General features: G+C 37.1%; 2 protein-coding genes across 2 annotated transcripts; one reads left to right on the top strand and one right to left on the bottom strand.

Moving 5' to 3' along the window:
• Positions 1 to 11,430: 11,430 nt before the first annotated feature.
• LOC149017143 (D-amino-acid oxidase-like) lies at positions 11,431 to 13,174 on the top strand. Its single transcript, XM_089151469.1, has 2 exons — positions 11,431 to 12,461; positions 12,554 to 13,174. The coding sequence occupies exons 1-2, from the start codon at positions 11,540 to 11,542 to the stop codon at positions 12,934 to 12,936; spliced, it is 1,305 nt and encodes a 434-aa protein (XP_089007595.1). The 5' UTR covers positions 11,431 to 11,539; the 3' UTR covers positions 12,937 to 13,174.
• An 8-nt stretch (positions 13,175 to 13,182) lies between these two features.
• On the bottom strand, positions 13,183 to 18,894 carry LOC149017142 (protein TIC 21, chloroplastic-like). Its single transcript, XM_089151470.1, has 4 exons — positions 18,453 to 18,894; positions 17,959 to 18,216; positions 15,860 to 16,063; positions 13,183 to 13,483 (listed from the first exon to the last, which is right to left on the bottom strand). The coding sequence occupies exons 1-4, from the start codon at positions 18,738 to 18,740 to the stop codon at positions 13,370 to 13,372; spliced, it is 864 nt and encodes a 287-aa protein (XP_089007596.1). The 5' UTR covers positions 18,741 to 18,894; the 3' UTR covers positions 13,183 to 13,369.
• Between the last annotated feature and the right edge of the window lie 1,192 nt (positions 18,895 to 20,086).

Below are 20,086 nucleotides of genomic sequence, written 5' to 3'. Positions count from 1 at the left end.
CTCCACCTAACAGTGACCACCCGCTCCCCTTTTCCTCGAAGAACCTACTTCGTCGGTTCGTGCCCTATCGTTATGGCACGTGCGTTAAGTGGTCCTCACGTGATCACAAGAACTCCATTTCGTAGCTCCACGCCACTCGTGTAAGGAACCATACGGCATGGTATAAACTATAAAGGCTAAATAGGCGTTTGGGACGGCAATGAGAAAGAAATTGGATCTTTCTCCACTGCCAAACTTAAGTTTAAGCATGTATGAAAAAGAAAAGAAAAGGGTACGAAATGACAAATTAGTCCCGTATTCATGATAAGGAACGGTGGTGAATCTTTCCTCGTATCGGCAGTCGTCACCACCTGCATTTAAAAATTGGTTTTTAGCTTACACGTTTCTGAGCGCTGAAAATGGAAAGCATGACAAAATTACTAAAATAGCAAAACAAAAGCTTTGCTTTGCTTTCCCGAGACACTGCACGACAATACGGCTCCGCTGTTTTCTACGCGTCCACACGAGTAAATATAAAAAATTACTAATAGGCTAATAACCCCCCGAGAAAACGGCCCAAACAAGAGTTTTCTATGCAAACCCGCCTAATTTGATAAATCTGGTTCGGTTCTGGTCCGATCTACTCCAATTGAACCGTTAACAGTTGGTTCATCTGGTTTGAGACTTTAGTGGATGGATTGGATTGGATTGGATTGGATTGAAGCGACTCGAGCTTATCCGTGCTGATTGGGTCCTTTGGTAGTTACTTGTGAGTTTTACCAACAAAACAAAACGTGGTTAATCATGACTTGTGAGTGATTATGATAGAGTTTTTAATATTGCAATCTCAACCCCCAGGGCCCTTCTCACTAATTATCATGAAAAGTACAAAAAGATGGAAAACGTGCTACTTGTACATCTGAGGGAGCGCGTGAACAATTTTCACACGTCCCCTATTTTTTTCTCTCTCATGAATTATTTGATAGCAGCACATGGAAAACAACTGGATAGAGATCGGCTACACGAATTCCTAAGCGCTACTTACCGTACACATACGCGTTCTATTATGTAGACCGTTGGATCTGCCATAAAAGAGATCTCCCTGAACCGCATGAGGGATGGAACATGGAACATCTACCTGGGGCTGGAAGTGATAACTCAAAACCTTTGCTCCTGGCGCGTAACGAAGGCGTGTCGCGGTATAGTGTGTCAGCCACGCATGATTTATGTCCACGTCAGTTATGTTAGTGGGTCCCATGGCCTCCATCGTTTATTAGGTGACGTGGCAAAACATGACACTAACCGCTACCAGACTCTGTCCTGTCTCGCCCTCAGGACTCACTCCGAGGAGAGAGAGAATGAGAATGGGGGTGGGGAGGAAAAAGTCAGAGAAAGACAGACGCGATGAAAGACACGTCACTGTTTGCCAGCTATAACCCACTGACTTTTTTTTTTTTTTTTCTTTCTCTAATCTCTCTTTCCCGAAAAGACAGCATCTCTTCGGGATTCGCTATGGCAAACGCTGGCCCATCCCATGATTCTCGCTATCGTAAGCCGTAGGTACGCCTTTCGTACAATCCCCCAACCCCATTTAGCCCACGTGGGAAACCTTGGGGGTCGAGCTCTTGCTTATCCCGACTTTCATGCATTTTTCAAATTTTATAAAGTGAGAATTCGGATTTTTTTGTTTTGTTTTGTGTGTGGATTGATGGCACAGTGATTTCTAGTTTCATGCCCCATTTCTTGAATTGGGTTTCTTTGCAGTCTTGTTGGTGTTATTATGTCTTTTGGTATTTTTAACCAAAAAAAAATTATGTCTTTGGTATTTTGATTTGAGTTTGTTTTATTTTACATTTCAAGGTTTCAAAAATTTTAACATCTTTGGTTGTGCACATATGTATCAGATGATTGACTGAGAAAATAAAATAAAAACAAGATCATTTGGTAAAATCAAATATACTGTTGTACATAATAGGAAGATGTGCACAGTAGATGAATTTTTCCCATTTGATCCACATAGGATTTGGTGGACTATGCCATCATTTTTTCTTGTAAGAAACTCTTTTATTATCTCTGGACTTGTTTGTTTAGAAGGCTAACTATAAGCAGTCAGGAACAAAAAACAAAAAAAGAGTCTAGTTCTAATGAACATCATGTGAATTTCATTCAATTTTAATTGCATAAAAGAAAATGTCAAATTTTTCTAAATTTCCTAGTGGAATCTATGTTTTAGCATATCTTCTTTGATTTTCAACCAAATCCATTCCATTAGAGCAAATAATATAGTTAAGGACAAATTAGTGAGAAAATCAAATTGAATTGAGCCTAACACACAAGCTATCTCTTTGGATATAAATAGAATAATTCCAATACATAGAGAAGCAGTGAGAATTGACAAATGATATACATATCTTAGACCTTATATTTAACATGACCTCAAATAGAACTGATTAGAAGATAAGAATTCATGTAACCAACTCCATTTAGTTGGAACAAGATTTATTATTGTTGTTGTTGTTGTAGAATTACCCCAATAAATAAAAGCATTTCCAGTAGCAAAGAAGAAATATGATTCTATGTCGTGTAAAAGTTGGTGCATGAAATATGCTATATTGTATTTATTTTTGTATTCAATATGATATGGAAGAAAGATGCTTCTGAAAAAGTTCAGTACAGATTGGAGAAAAATGCTTATGAAAAAGTTCAAATCTTTACTACATTTAATCCTTTTGTGAAAATAAAACCTCATCCTTTCCTACATACACTAAAAAAGAAAGGAAAAAAAAAAATTACAAATCATACTATTGAAAATAATATAATAGTAACTTATTTTTTTTCTTCCTCATTTTAAGGGTTAAACAACTTTTTATTCATCACTTCAATTATAGTAAGATTCACCTACTATAAACAATGGCAAGGGATGAACATGAAGCATACTTACATTCATAAGGGTGGTTGGATTAAAAGGGATATATATGCATGGGTGTAGAGGTTGAAGAGGGGCACACACACACAAACACAAGTTGAATAGTTTGTTTTATTTTTTCATATAAATATACGAAATTGAAATTAGGGCGTAAATTTGGTTTAACGGCCTAACCGTCTTGAGTTTGAACAAGATTTGCGTTGAAGTGTCAAAACTTTGAGGATAAGTTATCATTAGGGATTTCTAGTCTTGAATTAGGACCGTGCTTGACTAGGGGTGATGCTCTGGACCTAGTCCAACTCTGTCATCTTTTCCTCTTGATCTTCCTCTTCCTTATTATTCTTTTTTTCTTGCTTTTCCTTTTCTTCCCCCTTCCTCCTCCTCTTCTCCGTCTTTTCCCCACTCCAAGGTTAGGGACAAAAAGATTAGTTTGACCTGGCTTTGAGGGTAGATCAAGGTTTGATTTTTCTCGGCTCGATTCACCATCAAATTAGAACAATTTTGAGCAATAAACATATGATTTAAGTCTACGTTTCAAACAAATATAAGTAAAAAATAGTGTTTAATGGACTTCACATGGTGCCATATAATGTTGGGCACCATAGGCATCACCACATTAGATGCACCAACCTAATAAGATCCCACTCTCCATGATGATATATATAAGTCTCCGCGGTGATATAAAAATTTATCAATTTAAATGGAAAAAAAAATTCAACTATTGGAGATCTAATGTTAGATTAGCATCAGGGTTTTTTTTTTTAACCTCCTTTGTTATGGTGAGACTTCAACTCAATTTGATTTCCTGTAATACTCCTTCACCCTTCTTCTTTTTCTTTTTAACTAAATCAAGTCCATTAGAGCAAAGAATATAATTAAAGAAAATTAGTGAAAAAATCAATTTGAATTGAACTCAACACAAGAGTCACTTTCTTTAAGAAGCCCTCACGCCTTATTTTGAGAATGAAGCCAGTTCTTTTGTCATAAATAAAATAAACCCAACTATATGGAAGTATTCCTGGTAAAGGAGAAGAAATATGATTCCATGTCGTATAAAAGTTGGTGCAAGAAATATCCTATATTGTATTTATTTATCTATGCAATATAATAATATGGAAGAAAAATTCTAATGGAAAAGTTCAAATTTAGGATTAATCCTTTTGATATAACATACTTGTTGCTTTTGTGAAAATAAAAACTAAATCCTTTTTTATATGCACTAGAAAGGGTGGGGGGGGGGGGATTCTAAACCATAATATATTGAAAATAACATAATGGAAAATTAATTTTCTTTTCCTCTTCTTGACTTGAATAATTTTTTAAAAAATAAGAAAAAGGCAAAAAAAAAAAAAAAAAGAAGAGGGTTATACAACTTTTGTTCACTACTTTGATTATATATAGTAAGATTCACCTTGCTATAAATATAGGTAAGGGATTAGCATGTTGCATACTTACATTTATAAAGGTTGGACCAAGAGGGATGTACATGCATGGAAGTAAACATTGGAGAGCACAAACACAAGTTGAACAACTTAATTGCATTATTAGCTTTCCTTTTTCATATAAAAAATATAAAAATTTTGAAACTAGGGGCGTAAATTTGGCTTTTATGGTGAAACCATCTTGAATCTAAACAAGATATGGATTGAAGTGTCACAGCTTTGAGTAGAAGTTACCGTTAGAAATTTCTAGACTTGAATTAGGGTTTGCTTGACTAAGGCTGATGCCTTTGCTGAACCTAGTCTAACCCCCTCATCTTCTCCTCTCGATCTTTCTCTTTGTTATTTTGCTTTTTCTCTCATGATTTTTCTTTCTTCCCCCTTCCTCCTTGTCATTGTCCGTCTTTTCCTCACTCCAAGTTAGATAAGATTTTTCTCGGTTGACCCGGCTTTGAAGGTAAATTAAGGTCAGATTTTTCTTGGCTTTACTCAACTATCAAATTAGGAATATTTTGACAACAAACATATGATTTCAGTTTATCAAAGTAAAAAAAGAAGATTAAAGCTAAATGTCGATATTTTGCCATGAACTAACTACCAATAAGCCACCTGTGATAGAATACCAAAAAGATAAAAGAAAAGTTCTCAGTTGATGATGGATTCTACATAAAGCTCATACAATTAAGGGTGTAGTACACAAATGCTGACCAAGTTTAATCAAAGTTGAGAATTTTACAAGCATATAAAAAGCAAAAAGAAATAATGCAATTAAGATGAATTTGTGACAAAACACATAAAGAAACATGCAAACAGAATGCAGTTAAAAGAACTTATTATGAGCAATGTCAAAATGGGTGACAAAGTGATGGTGATTGTTTGGTTATGTATATAACAATGACCTTCAATCATATTATGGAGAATGAGCGATATAATAAAAGCTGAAGGCTCTATAAAAAGACAAAGAGAAAGCCAAATTAAAAGGACTTAGTGTCAAAATAATGACAAAAGACATGAGTGCTTTTATTCTAATGAAAAAGCTATGGTCCATATAGAACTAAATGAAATAAAATAAAAAAAATAGCTAGCTAACTCCACGTAGTTGAGATAAGGTTCAATTGTGAAGAACTAAGAATCTATTCTATATTTAAAAAATAATAATTTGTTTTGGGTATAAACTCAATTGTCCACAATTGATCGAAATATCCTCATTTAAGTTAATCATGCTAGATATAAGGTTCATAAATATATCACAAAGCCATCATTTATGTACATTAATCTTGTGATAACCCATCTCCTGATCCTCTAAACCAACGATTCTAATTTGTGGGTTGTTTTACTAATTAATTCTAAAGCTGAAGACCACAGACATCATAAAACCTTCTTGAATGAAAAACCATGTTTGCAGCTTCTGGTTTCTACAAAACATAAATTAAGAACCACAAACTCATATTGAGAAGATCTAAATGATCTCCTCTTGTCCTAAGTTTGCATTCTTTAATTGGAGATGATATGGTGAAGTAGGTAGTCAGATAAGCTTTTCTGAAGTTATTCTTTACTTCTAGTTGTGGGTTTGGTGGCCACTCTTCCCAATAAATTTCATTAGCTTCTACAGTATCAATCTCATAGGAACAAGTTTGTATGTAGCAACTATAATAGAAGTAGGTGATCATGAACCTCTCTTAGGCTATTTGATGATCACTAAGCAGAAAACAAAAGTTGCAATTCTTTAATGGGGTTTCCTCAAATTCTGGAGTTTTGTAGAGTCCAATCAGTGAGTGAGCTTTTTACATATTGAACATAGCAGAAGAGAAGAGATGTATGGAATCTCAAGCCCATCTAAGCCGTCCAATAATTAATATGTATATGAAAAAGAAAGGATTTGATTTGACTAATTTTGAAAGCAAAAGCAAAAGCAGAAGCAAAGAAGTAGAAAACAGTTGGAAGAGTGGGGTCTAGATTGATTATTAAAGAAAATGAAGGGATTAAAATTTCAAATTTCAATCATAACGTTTCACTCAGTTCCAGCCTTTCTATTAGATCGGCCGTTTTTAGAGATATTAATACATCACCTGCACCTTCTTTTTCTTTCTTTCTTTCTTTTGGGTCAGTTGAGTTCACCAACCAACAAATTAAAGAGACACTCAGAAACGCAACCCCCCAAATTACAATAGCAATAGCTGGGAAGCATGGTTTTGTTGCCCTTTTGCAGTTTCTTTTCCTTTCAGCCTTTTTAATTAAAGGGAAGAGTGGCTCATAAAAGGGTCACGTTTCATATGTTTCTGTTTCAATTTTCCTCTCTATTCACACTTTAAACCTAGCCTAACTGGTCACCCCAGCTAGCTCTACCTTTTCTTGATTGATTTCTTCTACTGCTTCCTTCTGAAAACAATTTCCCAGCTTCCTGCATGATAGATATCTAGATCATAATTAATGGGTTTTTAGTATAGAAACAGGTTGGTTAATTCTATTCTTACTAATGTTATCAAATCAAAATATAAAAGTGTAAAATAGATATATATGTTAGGTATTAGATTCTTGAAGAACTCAGACAAAACCATCTTGTAAGTGATTCAGATTGGTAACGGCTGAAACAGATATCTCCCATATCTAATACAGATTACTAAATCCCTGATTGTGAAATGAATATATATGAGCAGAATGGGTGGCCCTTTTGAGATGTGAAATGTATGGGACGATGATGATGATGATATTATGATACCAACTCCAAGCGTCTCTGGAACTAGAAAAGAAACTCCAACCGTCCAAGTTGTAACCCCTTCATTTCTTCGTGGGGCAACAAAACAAAGGTCCTTTTCTTTCAGATCGATGCACAGGGAGAAGGCAGGAGTAGACAAAAGTCTTGAATTTGTTTTTATGTTTGTACAGTTGCAAAGAAAAAGACATATCGTATGGCATGAAACCACACCTTCTTCTAGAATTATTCATCACCAGTTAACCACTTGAGACTCTAAACCATTTCTGGGTTTTTGTCAAACTTGAGTGGAGCCCTATGTTTCCCCCTTCCCCAGTCCCCACCACTCCATACTTGTCTCTCTCTCTCTCTCTCTCTCTCTCCCTTCTCCTGAGTCCTGGACCTGACTTATGTGTTAGCCCTTCCGTCCTACTAAGAGGTTAGGGTTTAGTGGTTCTTGGTTAGTGGTTGAAACGTAAGGCTCACCAGCTCACAAGGGTAAGTAATATATGGGTTTGTTCACAGGTGCAGACACAGGCACAAACGAGGCTTTTTGGGTAAATTGACAAGTAGCTAGCTAGCTGCTTAGCTCATCTAAAGGCCAATATTCTTCTTTGACCTTAATTATGTATGTATCCATCTTTTTTTCATGACTTATTAACTAAGCGAACGTTGTTTATTGACTCGTGTTCTTCACGCTTACTTAGGTAGCTTGTAGTGCTCTCCAGTCTCAAAAGCCCAGATCACCATTAGGTCTAACAAACACCGAGGTTTTAGAGAAAGACAAATCTTAATCATCAGGTCAACTTCTACTACAAGCTCCTTCTCTCTCTCTCTCTTTCTCTCTCTGGAGCTACAGGCTTGAACAGGAACTGGGTTTTAAATTGTAATCATATGGGTTATTGAACCTAGTTTAGTTGCTTCACCAAGTGGCAACTGACGAAGGCTCTACACTGTTCTGGTTTGGCTAGCTCTTGGAGTTTTAAAAGTTTTTCTCATGTCACTTCGCACCATAAAGAGGGATACCTTGGGAGACTGGCTGAGTTTTTTGGCCATATATCCAACTTTACCTTTGCTAAGTTCCATCTGAATCTTACCCAAAAAAATTTTAAAAAAAAATTCCATCTGAATCCAGACCTTATCATCTAACTAATCAATGGAATTAGGTGATTAGAACTAACTAGAAGTGGTCCAAAATTGGCGTCAAAAGTATACATCGACCATGCAGTAGTTCAGATACTTTGGTTGGAAAAGAAAAGATCTGTGCATGGTATAATATTATCCACATGCATAGTGGCTAACAACCCAGAAAGCTAATTTATCTTACTGGGTAATAAACCATCTTTTTCTTTTAAGAAAAATCATAAACTAGATTGTTAGTAAAAGCCAAGCCAGCTCCCAGAACAATATAAGATGGTATTTCCCTTTCAACCCAATAAACTAAAACCAGACGTGTTCATGATTCTTTATACAAATTAGTTATAACCAAGATAAAAAGAAAAGAAAACCCAACAATTTTTTTTTTCTTCTGGTAAGAATAACCCATCAAATTAACAAAGAAAAATCTTTTTTTCTTTCTTTTCTTTCTGTAAATTAATAAGAGGAACTACTCCTATATTCTTTATAGATGCTTATACCCAACTTGGCAATGATGTTTTTGGGTTGTTGTTGCATAGGAGTGTATATTTTTAATAGAGCTAATTAAAAAACCTTTGATATATATGGTGGTGTGTTTGACCCTGAATAGTTTCATACTTGCATGAGGAGATGATTACATGAAACTTAATCACAGTAAGTTGCTAGCTAGGTAGGTAAGCTGTAAGTGTTATTGAAGCTAGAGTGTTTTCTCTTCTTATAAATTATTATCAATCAAATTAAGGGGAAGGGAAGAAGGTGGTGGGGGAGAGTGAAAGAGGGGTTGGGGGGGTCCATCCTTGTGCTTCCCAGTTGTTTTAACTCTATTTTAGTGAAGTGTGTGGGTGGTTTTTGATTACTTTTCTTCATCACTCATCAGTCATCCCATATAAAGTTGAAGCCCGTTTATGCTTCTTCCCAACTGAAAAAAAAAAAAAAAAGAAAAGAAACAAAAGCTTTGATTCCATTAAGCTTCTCTTGGGTGGAGGATTTGAACCAAGAGATCAGTTTAGAGTTGGGGACTTGGGAGTCAAACCAAAACCAATAATTTTTCAAAATTTGTTGCCAACCTTTAAAAAAGGCCAACTGTGTCATTGAATTTGTTGACAATATATATATTGATATAGACCCAACTAAAATAATTATCATAAGTCATTATCCATTCTTGGCTTCTTGGTCTAAAGAAATGGGGTCTATAGATATTATGATATAATATAATATTTTTCATGTCTTATCCCCAACTGTAAGGCAATATGATGAGAGCATATTTATAATATATATCAACTGATAACTGCCAAATTTCTGTGGACAACAACTAGTCTTTTTCCAAGCTAATCTAATCTGGTTTTTTTGTCTTTGAATTTTCCAAATTCTCTATTCTCTATTCTCTATTCTGAGAATCTTTTGGATTATCTAAAGGGAGATGAAAAGAAACCACATATATGTTAGGCCAAGGGCTTCAATCGAGGGATATGTCTTTATCTTGGTGGGTCAAGGTCATTGTATGTAACTATCAATGGGCGAGACCCGACGAACTACCCACTTTGATTGAAACACGTAATAGGGGAGAAGTTCCCATGACCAGAATTCATGTTCTCTCAGTTTCAGTAGCTAGAAATCTTGTTCTTTCCTGTTTATCCCTTTTGGGTTTTTCAAAACCAGAGGCCACTATGCTTTTTTAGGTTCCTGCTGCTTGGTTTCTATCCAATCGAGTTGGGTTTTCATTTTCAATTATATGCTTTTGGGTCTTCAAAACGAATTACAACTCTTCTTTGTTTACTTAATCTGCCTGACTTATTCTCCAAGCTAGTTTTGACACACATTTTTTTTATGTTTTTTACATTTCAGTTTAATCATTCAGACATATATTAAAGTTATGTTTGGTATGCATTTTTAGATTAGAAACTCATTCCCTCTCTATTTTATTCTTAAATTCTATTCCTAGCTAGAACGCTTATAAGAAACGTACAACCTAAAACCTTATTTAATGATTCACTGAATTATTGAAATCACTTGATGACTTTGTTTGGGGAGATAGAATTCTGGCAGGACATGGCATTGAAATCCAAAGAGAGATTCAATAGTAGCTGGATAACCTTTAATTGGGTTGGGCAAAGAATTACATGTAATGCCAAAATGAGTTTTGGGAAATTTTTACAGGTACCTTGAGGTATTTTTTAAAATTAATGTCGTCTCTTGAGTTATTCAATTTACCAGTTAAATCACTAGTCTCAAGATAGTTATTATTTATCTATTTTTAATAATATCCCTACATCTTAAGAGGAAAATGATGAAGGAGAAAATAACAACCAACGGGGGTTGGTCCAAGTGGTAAGCAGCTTGGTCTGCTTAAGCAAGGTTTTGGTATCGAATCGACTCACCCACCATAGCCAGGTGTGCGACGCGGGTCGAACACCAGTTTAGTCAGGGCAAAGCCCTTGTAAATCGGGGTTGGCAAACCAAAAAAAAAAAAAAAAAAAAAAAAGTAGTATCACAAGATTATCCGTCCGATAAAATTACTTATTTGGATTTATTTTTCTTAATTTTATAATTTTTTACTTGAGATATGTGATTATTTTTTTATACTTTCTACTAAAATATTTATCAAAGTTGCTAAATTCTTAAATTTCAAACCTAGCATCACAAATAAATTGGTAAAGATGTCAACGGGTAGTCGAAAATCTATATTCAATTTGTATACATGGCTATTTAGAAGAATCTACTTAAGAAAATAATTATGTGATTATCATCCGAATCCGACTGAATCTGTCCTAAAATTGATAGGATATTATCCGAATCCGTTCAAATATAAAAGATGTGGATATGGTATTACCACTATCCTATCCGTTTACACCCCTACTCATGCTCTCAAGCTGAAACATGGAATTACAAATTTAAGCTCCTATTCCGCAATTGTATGGGAGATGATTAAAGTTATAAAATACCCAGAAGAGATTAAAAATAAAAAAAAGGCCTTAAAAGAAATTCAAGCCCATAGGTTTAAATGATCCAAGAACTTAAACGAGTTGGGCCTAATAACATTGAAACCTCCCTTCAACTGGTGAAATATGGGGCTCAATGGAAGTAGCCCAGATTTAGTGTTCTTCAAAATAAATGGATCACAACTTGAGCCCAGCGGCCCAGCCTACATTATTACGGGCTTGGGCCTTTATAGTTCATGTTCTTTGGTGCCTGTTTTAGCTGTGTTCTGTTGAAAACAATCTCTGTTGATAGTAACTGCTGGAGCCAGAAGAGCCTTCAAGGCCTAGAATCCTAGATGTTCGAATTCGCTAGAGGAACCTCCATGTTTGTGGTTTGTAGTAGCCGTTGACAGCGCGGCGGTGGCACGCACGTGTCTGCTATCTGGAGATGGTGGCGGTGTTTTCTACGCCTTTTTTCGCACGAGACGTTTCAGCTTCCGTGGTACCCTGGTTGGTACTTTCGCCACGCCGCACTTGCAAATTCAACCCCTCAAGATACTCAGCACTGCATTTAGTTAAAGCTTCATCATCGTTAACAATGGAGGAAGATGAATCGAAGCAGCGGCAGAGAGTGGTGGTGTGTGGTGGTGGAGTCATCGGCGTATGTACTGCCTATTTCCTCGCCAAGAAAGGAGCAGCTGTCACTCTCGTTGAGAAATCATCAATCGCCTGCGCTGCATCGGGCAAAGCCGGTGGCTTTCTTGCCCTCGACTGGTGCGACGGTGGACCTGTCGGGAAACTCGCCCGAGCCAGCTTCAACCTCCATCGCTCCCTTGCTCTCGAATTAGATGGTCCCCAGAGTTACGGTTACCGGCCTCTCAACACTCTCAGCCTCACAGTCACCGAACAAACCCAGAAACAAAGACCCTCGACTAGCAATAGCAATCTTCCTGCATGGATCGATGGACATTCAAGGAACCCTAGGACAATTGGCACAACGGAGACAACTGCACAGGTCCACCCACAGCTCTTCACCAGGACTCTGCTGTCGTTGGCGGTGGCCAATCACGGATTGGAAGTGGTGATCGGAGAAGTCGATCGGATTGAGGTGGAGAATGGCCAGGCCCGTGGGGTGGTTCTCAAGCACGGAGACCCAATTGCTGCGGATGCGGTGGTGTTGGCGCTGGGGCCATGGTCATGTCGGTTACCTCTCTTGTCCTCCCTCTTTAGGGTTTCTGGTCTCAAAGCTCACAGCATCGTTCTGGAGCCACAAGACCCAGCAGCCATTACGCCTCATGCTCTGTTTTTAAGCTACTACCCTGCCCAAGGTGGGAAACCCATGGACCCTGAAGTCTACCCTCGTCCTACAGGTAAGAAAATTTTAAAATTTTTGAAGAGCAAAATCTATATCTCAGGTACAGTCGTGAGTGAATTCATCATGTTGTGTGCATATACTGTACAGGGGAGGTCTATGTGTGTGGGATGTCTGCGGACGCTGAAGTGCCGGACGATCCAGAGCAAGTGGTGGGTGATCCTGAGTCCATTAAGGTATTGCAGAGAGTGGCGGAGTCTGTGTCGAGTCATCTAATGGTGGAGGAAGGGAAAGCGCATCTCAAGGCCCAGCAAGCGTGTTTCTTGCCCTGCACGGACGATGGTCGGCCGGTGATTGGAGAAATGCCCAATGTCAAGCGATGTTACGTTGCTACAGGGCACAGCTGCTGGGGCATCCTCAATGGCCCTGCCACAGGTGCAGCCGTTGCAGAGCTGGTTTTGGATGGCCAATCCTCCATTGTCGATCTCTCCGCTTTCAGTCCTGCCAGATTCATCGGCGTCCGAAAGCGCTAAAACACTTGGAACACATCCAACCCCAATCCTTTCCCTTTTCCCGGTTGTGGTGGTGCTATTGCTGCTTAGTCCTGTAAGAGAGTTTGAGTCTTTATTCATCTTGCATGTATGTATGTGGGTGTCTGCCATGCAACTCTGACGGATTAAATTTCATTGAGCTGCAGAGATAACTGTTCTACTACTACAATGATGTGGTCTAATTGTTTTTCAGTCGATCATAATAACGAAATATATATTGGATTTGGATATTTCTAAGAACTTGATTTGATCTGTCCACAGGAAATGATGGCATCGTTTAAAACTAACATGAGAAATGTTTACTTGAATTGGGAGTGAATGAGTCAAAAGTACATCTCACAAAGAGAACTTAAAACATCCTCATTTCGAAACCAGGTTTCCCCTACAGGTTCTTTCACCACGAAATAGTAGACATTCATGCAAGTCTGGCAATTGGAGTGGCTTCTGTGGGTGGCAATGTCACTGACCGCAGTAGCTCCAATGAGCAAACCATCCCCAAGAAATGAGAAAGAACTGTGTTGGCAGAGGCCTGCAAAATGTAATTGATGAAAGATCAACAACAAAATGACCACCAGAATTCACACAAAGGATGAGCCATCACATCAAATGCCTTTGACAATCTGCAAGTTAATACCATTGCATTCACTAAAAAGATTGAACGATGGGATATCAACATAAAGAAGCCTAATAACCAACTCGTTTCATACTTCCCCAAAGAAGCCTAATCAAGTGTCTGCTGATGCCAGAAATGAAGTCAGTGGAACATCACTTCTCTAAACCTATTTGTCAACTAAAAAGAATTACAGAAATTGGAAACCTTTATCCCCTTGGGGACCGAAGAATTTAACAATATATCTTTAATAGTAAAGTTGCCCAGAAATTATTTATGGATCCTAGAGCTGTGTATGTTTTTGCACTTTGCAATAAAATATCTTATAGGATATATTGGAAACCAAAAGAAAACAGTATCAGGGTCAGAATGGTGGAATTACTTTACTGAAATGCAATACAAAAGGTAAGAAAACAACAAACATTGACAAAAGAGCGATGATATCTTGATTGGTAGTACTTGGCAACCATAGAGGATCCCAGTCCTATCATACGGCTTGAATTGGTCCACAATCATGCCAAATGCGCTCTAAATCATGCAAATGAAAAAGAAACACAAAATGACAGCAAAGATAACTAAGGTGCATAAATAATAAGCATTTTACAAGAATGTGTAAAATATATGTTAACGTAGACTCCTACTTTGCCTAAAACATTAATATAGACAAAGTTTCCAATAACCACCTTGTACAGTGTTAAAATTGGCTGTCAAGTGATGACATCGCATATAATTTGGACCTAAAATGCCTCTTAGACCTTGGTTTTCCGCACCTATTTTTTATTCTATACTGACCCTACTGACCCTATTTCTAACATGAACCCAGGTAGGAAAACACTTAAAACAGAACTTGGTTTTTACACAAATGACAATTTTTAGGTTTTATTAATCCATTAGCCAATACAGTCTTTATGATAAGAGTATTTTCAGATATCGTATCAACAGCCAACTAGTGTTTTGGTTGCAAGGTTTGCATAGATACTGGAAGAGGGAGAGCAAAAGGTTGCAGTCTTTCATTTACAGCAGAGATCAGGCAAGAGTGGGAGGCGTAAAAGATTGCAGTTAGTCACATTTGCCTAAGATGGGAATATACGACGAGAGGGAACAGATAATGGTTACTGGTTAGGTTACATGACATGAAATAGGTCAATATTGTGGTTTAGAGTCAGGAATAGAGATGATGATGATGATGCTATAATGGTGGTGGAATAAAAAATGGAAGGAGAAAATGGTTTTTTGTTTTTTGTTTTGAAAAGAAAATGAAAAGGAAAAAGAGGAGGAAAAGAAATCGTTGGGGCTTACCAGTGAATAAGAAGGAACAAAATAAAACTGCATCTGATCTGCATTCAGATTCTGCAGTTCCACAGCATGAGGATTGACTGGGAACCAGCACAGGGGAAGAGAAGAGAATCTTGAAAAGGATAGGGAAGAATAGAGAACAGGCTTGGGAAAGACTAGAGCCCATGAGTCATTTCAAGTCCAGGTTATATGCACATTATCACTTAACAACCAGTTCCTAACAAACTATTAGTTGTGAGGGGGGGGGGGGGTTATTGAAAACCCTGTCAGTATAAATGTTTTGAGGCAAAGTAGAGGGAGTGGTGCACATAATTTTCTCTACTACAAATATAACTTCCCTGGAAAAATTCTGTGCCAAAACAAACATAGCCTAATGTATCAAGCTTAAAATTTGCCTCCTTATATTATACAGTTATGCTTCAGCAATGGATCAATGTTCTTGCACACTCAGGCCAAACCAAGTTAATAGAGGCTGGCTTTGTTACATTTAATCCACCATCTAAAATAACTGAACCATGAAAACAAGAACCAGGTTTTTTTTTTTTTTTTTTTTTTTTTTTGATGAATAAATAAATTCATTACCAAAGGGAAAAGATTCAAAAGCACAAAGGGCAAAGCCTACACAGCGAAACCATAGGGTTCATCTAACACACAACCACAGAGGCAACAAGCCTAGCTACCACCTATGAGCAACAGATTTTTTTTTTTTTTTTGGGAAAGGGGGTGGGGAGGGAAGAGAGATACAATAGCCAAATGCAAGGAGCTACAAAGCCAAACAGCACAAACAAGCAACACAAGGGACCAAGAAGAACAAAAAACTAAGGGCAACAGGCTGAGACAACACAAGAAGAGACTAGTGTTCCAGCATTGAATTATAATAAGGTGCTTCATAAAGCAAAAAAATGCATTAGATACTAATGCACAGATGAAAAAAAATTCAAACTAATAAACAACAGACAACATAATCGTCCAATCTGAGAGTACAGGCAGAAATTATACCTGAACCAAGAACACATCCAAACCTAGAACAGGACTGTAACCAGGAGAGATGCCCTGGGAGTAAGGATTTACTGAGGAAGTAAGGGCTTTTGCAACTAATAGCCCTACTGTTGCTTGCATGCCAAGAATTGCAGCACCCATTCCCAGAAGGTTCACCACAATACCATTCTTCAAACTCTTTACAACTTCAGCTCGAGGAGGAGCCTGTAAGACAAAATGCCATTCATATACCATTGAACCATCAACTTCCATTACATTCAAAATTGGGATATGGTAAAAGTTGAAACAGAAAGGTGGGCCAACTAAGCTTCAAAATCAAATTGATATACAAAACAAGAGTGTCTTCCAAAATGAGAGTGGGAATGAAGACTTAAATAAACAATCTCTGTATATCTACCAATTGATGCTAACATATAAGTTGGGAAACAACCAACATCCAAATCTTCATATCAAAAAAGCGGGGGAAGAGAGTTAAATCCAATTTAACATGTGTCCACTAGATAATCTTAAGGCGATTAAGAAAGATTAGATCATGAATTCCTAAAAGTATGCAATTCATCCTCATCTGCTACTCTCTCACAATGTGATTGAGCATTTCATGCATACAATCAGCAAAATCTGATGCATAAAGAATAATATTATTAATGGCATTTTACATATAATTTTAATACACTAATCTTGGTGCAACTGAGAAAGGTTATAACACCATGTTACCATTTCTACATCATATATGAAACAAATTTTCTTTTTACAAAATATTATTACATCTAAAATACAAGATCATTATTACACTGACATGACGGTTACCATGTGTTAGCCTCTTTAGAGCAAGAAGTGGGCAGTCAACCAGAAGGCATAAGCATCATGGCTATAGCATTACTCGGAGCATGATCCATGATAATATATAGTGCAAATTTAACTTCACCACATCATTTTTCTAAACATGCTACTTATTTGATGTCACATGCTCAAGTTTATCAACCTTCTTACCCATGAGCTTGCAAAAGAATGTATTCCCATTCCCTACACTAGAGTAGTTTTATAGGTTCAACTTTGATTAGTGTAGTCAATTTGAGACTCGGTACATTGGGAATTTCATGCGTAAGAAATCACCATCCATACACAGTTGAGTCCCAATATTCTGATTTATCAGGCCATGTTAAGAGATCTATGACAACATGATGATTTCAGACAGCTATAATACAACTAGTCACAAATCATATTGTCATGGACTATAAATCAGATACATTAATAATTTCTTATACTGTACTTAATCATGGAAAACCAAAAAACAACTAAGATGTTTGAGATCTTAATGTTTGTTGCTCTCCAATGTAAGAATACTTTTCTTCTCAAATTATTACTGTAAAATGCATGGCCATCATCATTATCCACACACAAGACCTCTGCCACGAGATCCTGGTTTTATGAACTCTGCCAGAATACAGTAGAAGATAGAGGTTAAGTGATCATCCCATTAAATTCCTCCAGAAACAATACACAGGGTGTCGGAAATTCTGAAGAACAAAGCTAAAAGAATCCACCAAAATCAAACTTACATGCAAAACTTAATCCTAGTCAATATAGCGCTACCTTTGAGTGCTTAATTTGCATAAAATATTATGCTTATAGATCTGAAGCAAGAATTCACCAGCCAGAAAATGCCCATTTAAAATCTTTTACCACCCCCAAATATTAAGAAATCAAATGAAATACCATCAAGCATTGAACAGAAAGGCTATTGAATGAACTGCAAAATACTGTAGAATCCACAATCAAATTAGAACCCTCACTATCATCTTCAATAATTCTAGGAATGTCTTTAGCAATGGTTTTGTTTATTTATTTTCATCACACAAGCTGTGCAGTGAAAAAACAAGGCATTTCTTCTTAGAACCCAAGACATTTTTTCGTCCCCAACATTAGTCCCTATTTGTTGTAGGTTGGAACAATCCAAATAACACATCAACCAATTCTAAGCTTCATATTTGAAAAAGTAAATATAAGTATACTAGGTGAATTATGAATTTCCATTAAACACTGTTGGTCACAAATATTAGCACTTCCCAAAATCCAACATAGTATAGAATTTGATGTACCTTGGAAGGCTCGCTGGCAGTTCTACGAAGTTTATCCGACAGACGGATATAACCGAAGGACCAAAAGACCGAAATGAAGGCAGCAGCAATTCCTCCAGCAGTACAATAGAATGTCGGTGGCGAAGAGATTTTCCCAGTTACGACCACAGAGAAGGATAGAATTACAGCAGCAACTACAGTACAAACCAGCTGTCCCCAAAACCCTAAACTACCCAACCGCTTGAAATATCTGGAAGTGTTCTCCAGCCTCTTCGCAACCTACAGCACTCAAACAAGAACCTGCTTCCCTTCAGAAACTCAAAAGTAAGTACTAATTCAAGTATAATACAACATAGAAGATAACCAAATATCCCCCTTTTTTGCTTTTTCCACTGTCTTCCCCGTTGTGGAATGGAATTCAATATCGGAAAATTTTGAAATGGGTAATAAGGAAATTCAGTGATTCGCTTTGCTATACAATTTCAGTAAATAATACAGAGAAATGGTGACGGTACCTGATCGAGTTTAGCCTTTTCGGTTTCATCAGTGGTGGAAGGGAAGGTGGAAGAAACGGGAGAGGAGGCGACAATTCCGCTTCTTTTGGAGACAAAAGAGGAGGGAGCAAAGGTGATACGGGACTGGAGGAAGGGAAGAGATGATAGGGAGGGTGACGACTTGGGAGGGAATAAGGAAAGAGCGTGGTGGGTCGAAGAGATGGTCCGACGGGGGAGTCGGGGAGAGATCAATGATGAAGATAAGACTCCATTGGAACGAGCTGCAGGTAGAAGTAGTGTGATCTGCATTGGGAAGAAGTGCTTCAGGAACAAGGAACAAGAAGAAGGGGCTCTGTGCAGCTCCCAACTTCCAAGTTCGTAACTTGGGGTTCTATTTCTTCCGATTTCCCAGTTGACTCAAGAGAGCTTCAGTAGATTATGTATTTTCTGTCCCCTCTCCTTGCCCGTAAAATCGCGCACTTGTTATGCGACTTTGACCACTTTACAACGAAAAGAAACATGGCAGGAGGCTTTTCGAAGGAATGAGTTTTTCATTAAATTTTTTAATGACACCCCAAAGTACGGACTTTAATTTATATTTAAAAAGTATGATACTCTAAAATTAAATTTTTGTTAAATATATTTACTAATTTATCACTAAAAATAGCTAAACTACTGTTTATTTTAAAAAAAAATCATCTAGAAAAATGTTCAACTAGTTGAGTCAATGTTCTTGGTTAGTTTTTACATTATTTATTTATTTATCTTTATTATTAGTAATTGGACATAATTCTAATGTGAATAGAAGATGGGAAAGGAAAAAAAACACAAATTAAATTTAGCTTATCAAAAAAATAACCCGTTAAACTGAGTTATAGAAGCACCTATATTTACCATCTTACCTATATAATATTTTATACAATTATATTATGTCTTGGGCCACGGGGCTGTTAGAGGCCCAGTAGAGCTTAGGGCTAACCCAGCCCAACACGGCCCAACTAATGCCAGTAAATCACTGTGCTCCGCAACAGGTTTGAGCTTAGTTAAGGGGGGCTTGTTTAGGATTTAAAAATGGGCGCTTTAAGAGCACTTTTAGTGAAGCCTCTACTTGAGTGCTGTGTAATATCATGTTGCCTACGGGGCAGATCGAAACTTGTGATAATGACGAAATCTCGACCACTTGTTTTGCAGTTAAACTTTATCTTAAAAAAAAAAAATAAAAACACTTATATGAAATGAGGGAAAAAGAGTGGTAGAGATTTCTCTTGACCACAAGTTTCGATTGGACCGTAAGCTCCACGGTGTTGAACAATTCGCCTTCGAATGAGACGTAACATGAGATAGCCATGAAACATAGATATTTGTTTAAATTATTTAAATCATATACATTTTATGGCAAGAAAATAATGAATCTGCCGGTCATGTAAATGATTTCCCATAGAATAAAGTCCAACCTCATATGAGTACCGGAATTTTGTCTTGATTACTTTTTTTTTTTGGTAAATGTCTTGATTACTTGAAGAGCCACAAATTCCAATAAGACTTGTATGAATCCATCATAAGGTTATAGTCCTAATTTAGCATTATATAACTCATGGCACCAATCACAAGAGGTGTTTACCCAAAAAAAAACCACAAGACATGGGATGTCAAGA

Source organism: Hakea prostrata, chromosome 4, assembly GCF_041222555.1.
Source record: "Hakea prostrata isolate BN-2017 chromosome 4, UWA_Hpros_2, whole genome shotgun sequence".
In the NCBI taxonomy this organism is placed as follows: domain Eukaryota; kingdom Viridiplantae; phylum Streptophyta; class Magnoliopsida; order Proteales; family Proteaceae; genus Hakea; species Hakea prostrata.
This window is presented reverse-complemented; position numbering and strand designations above follow the sequence as displayed.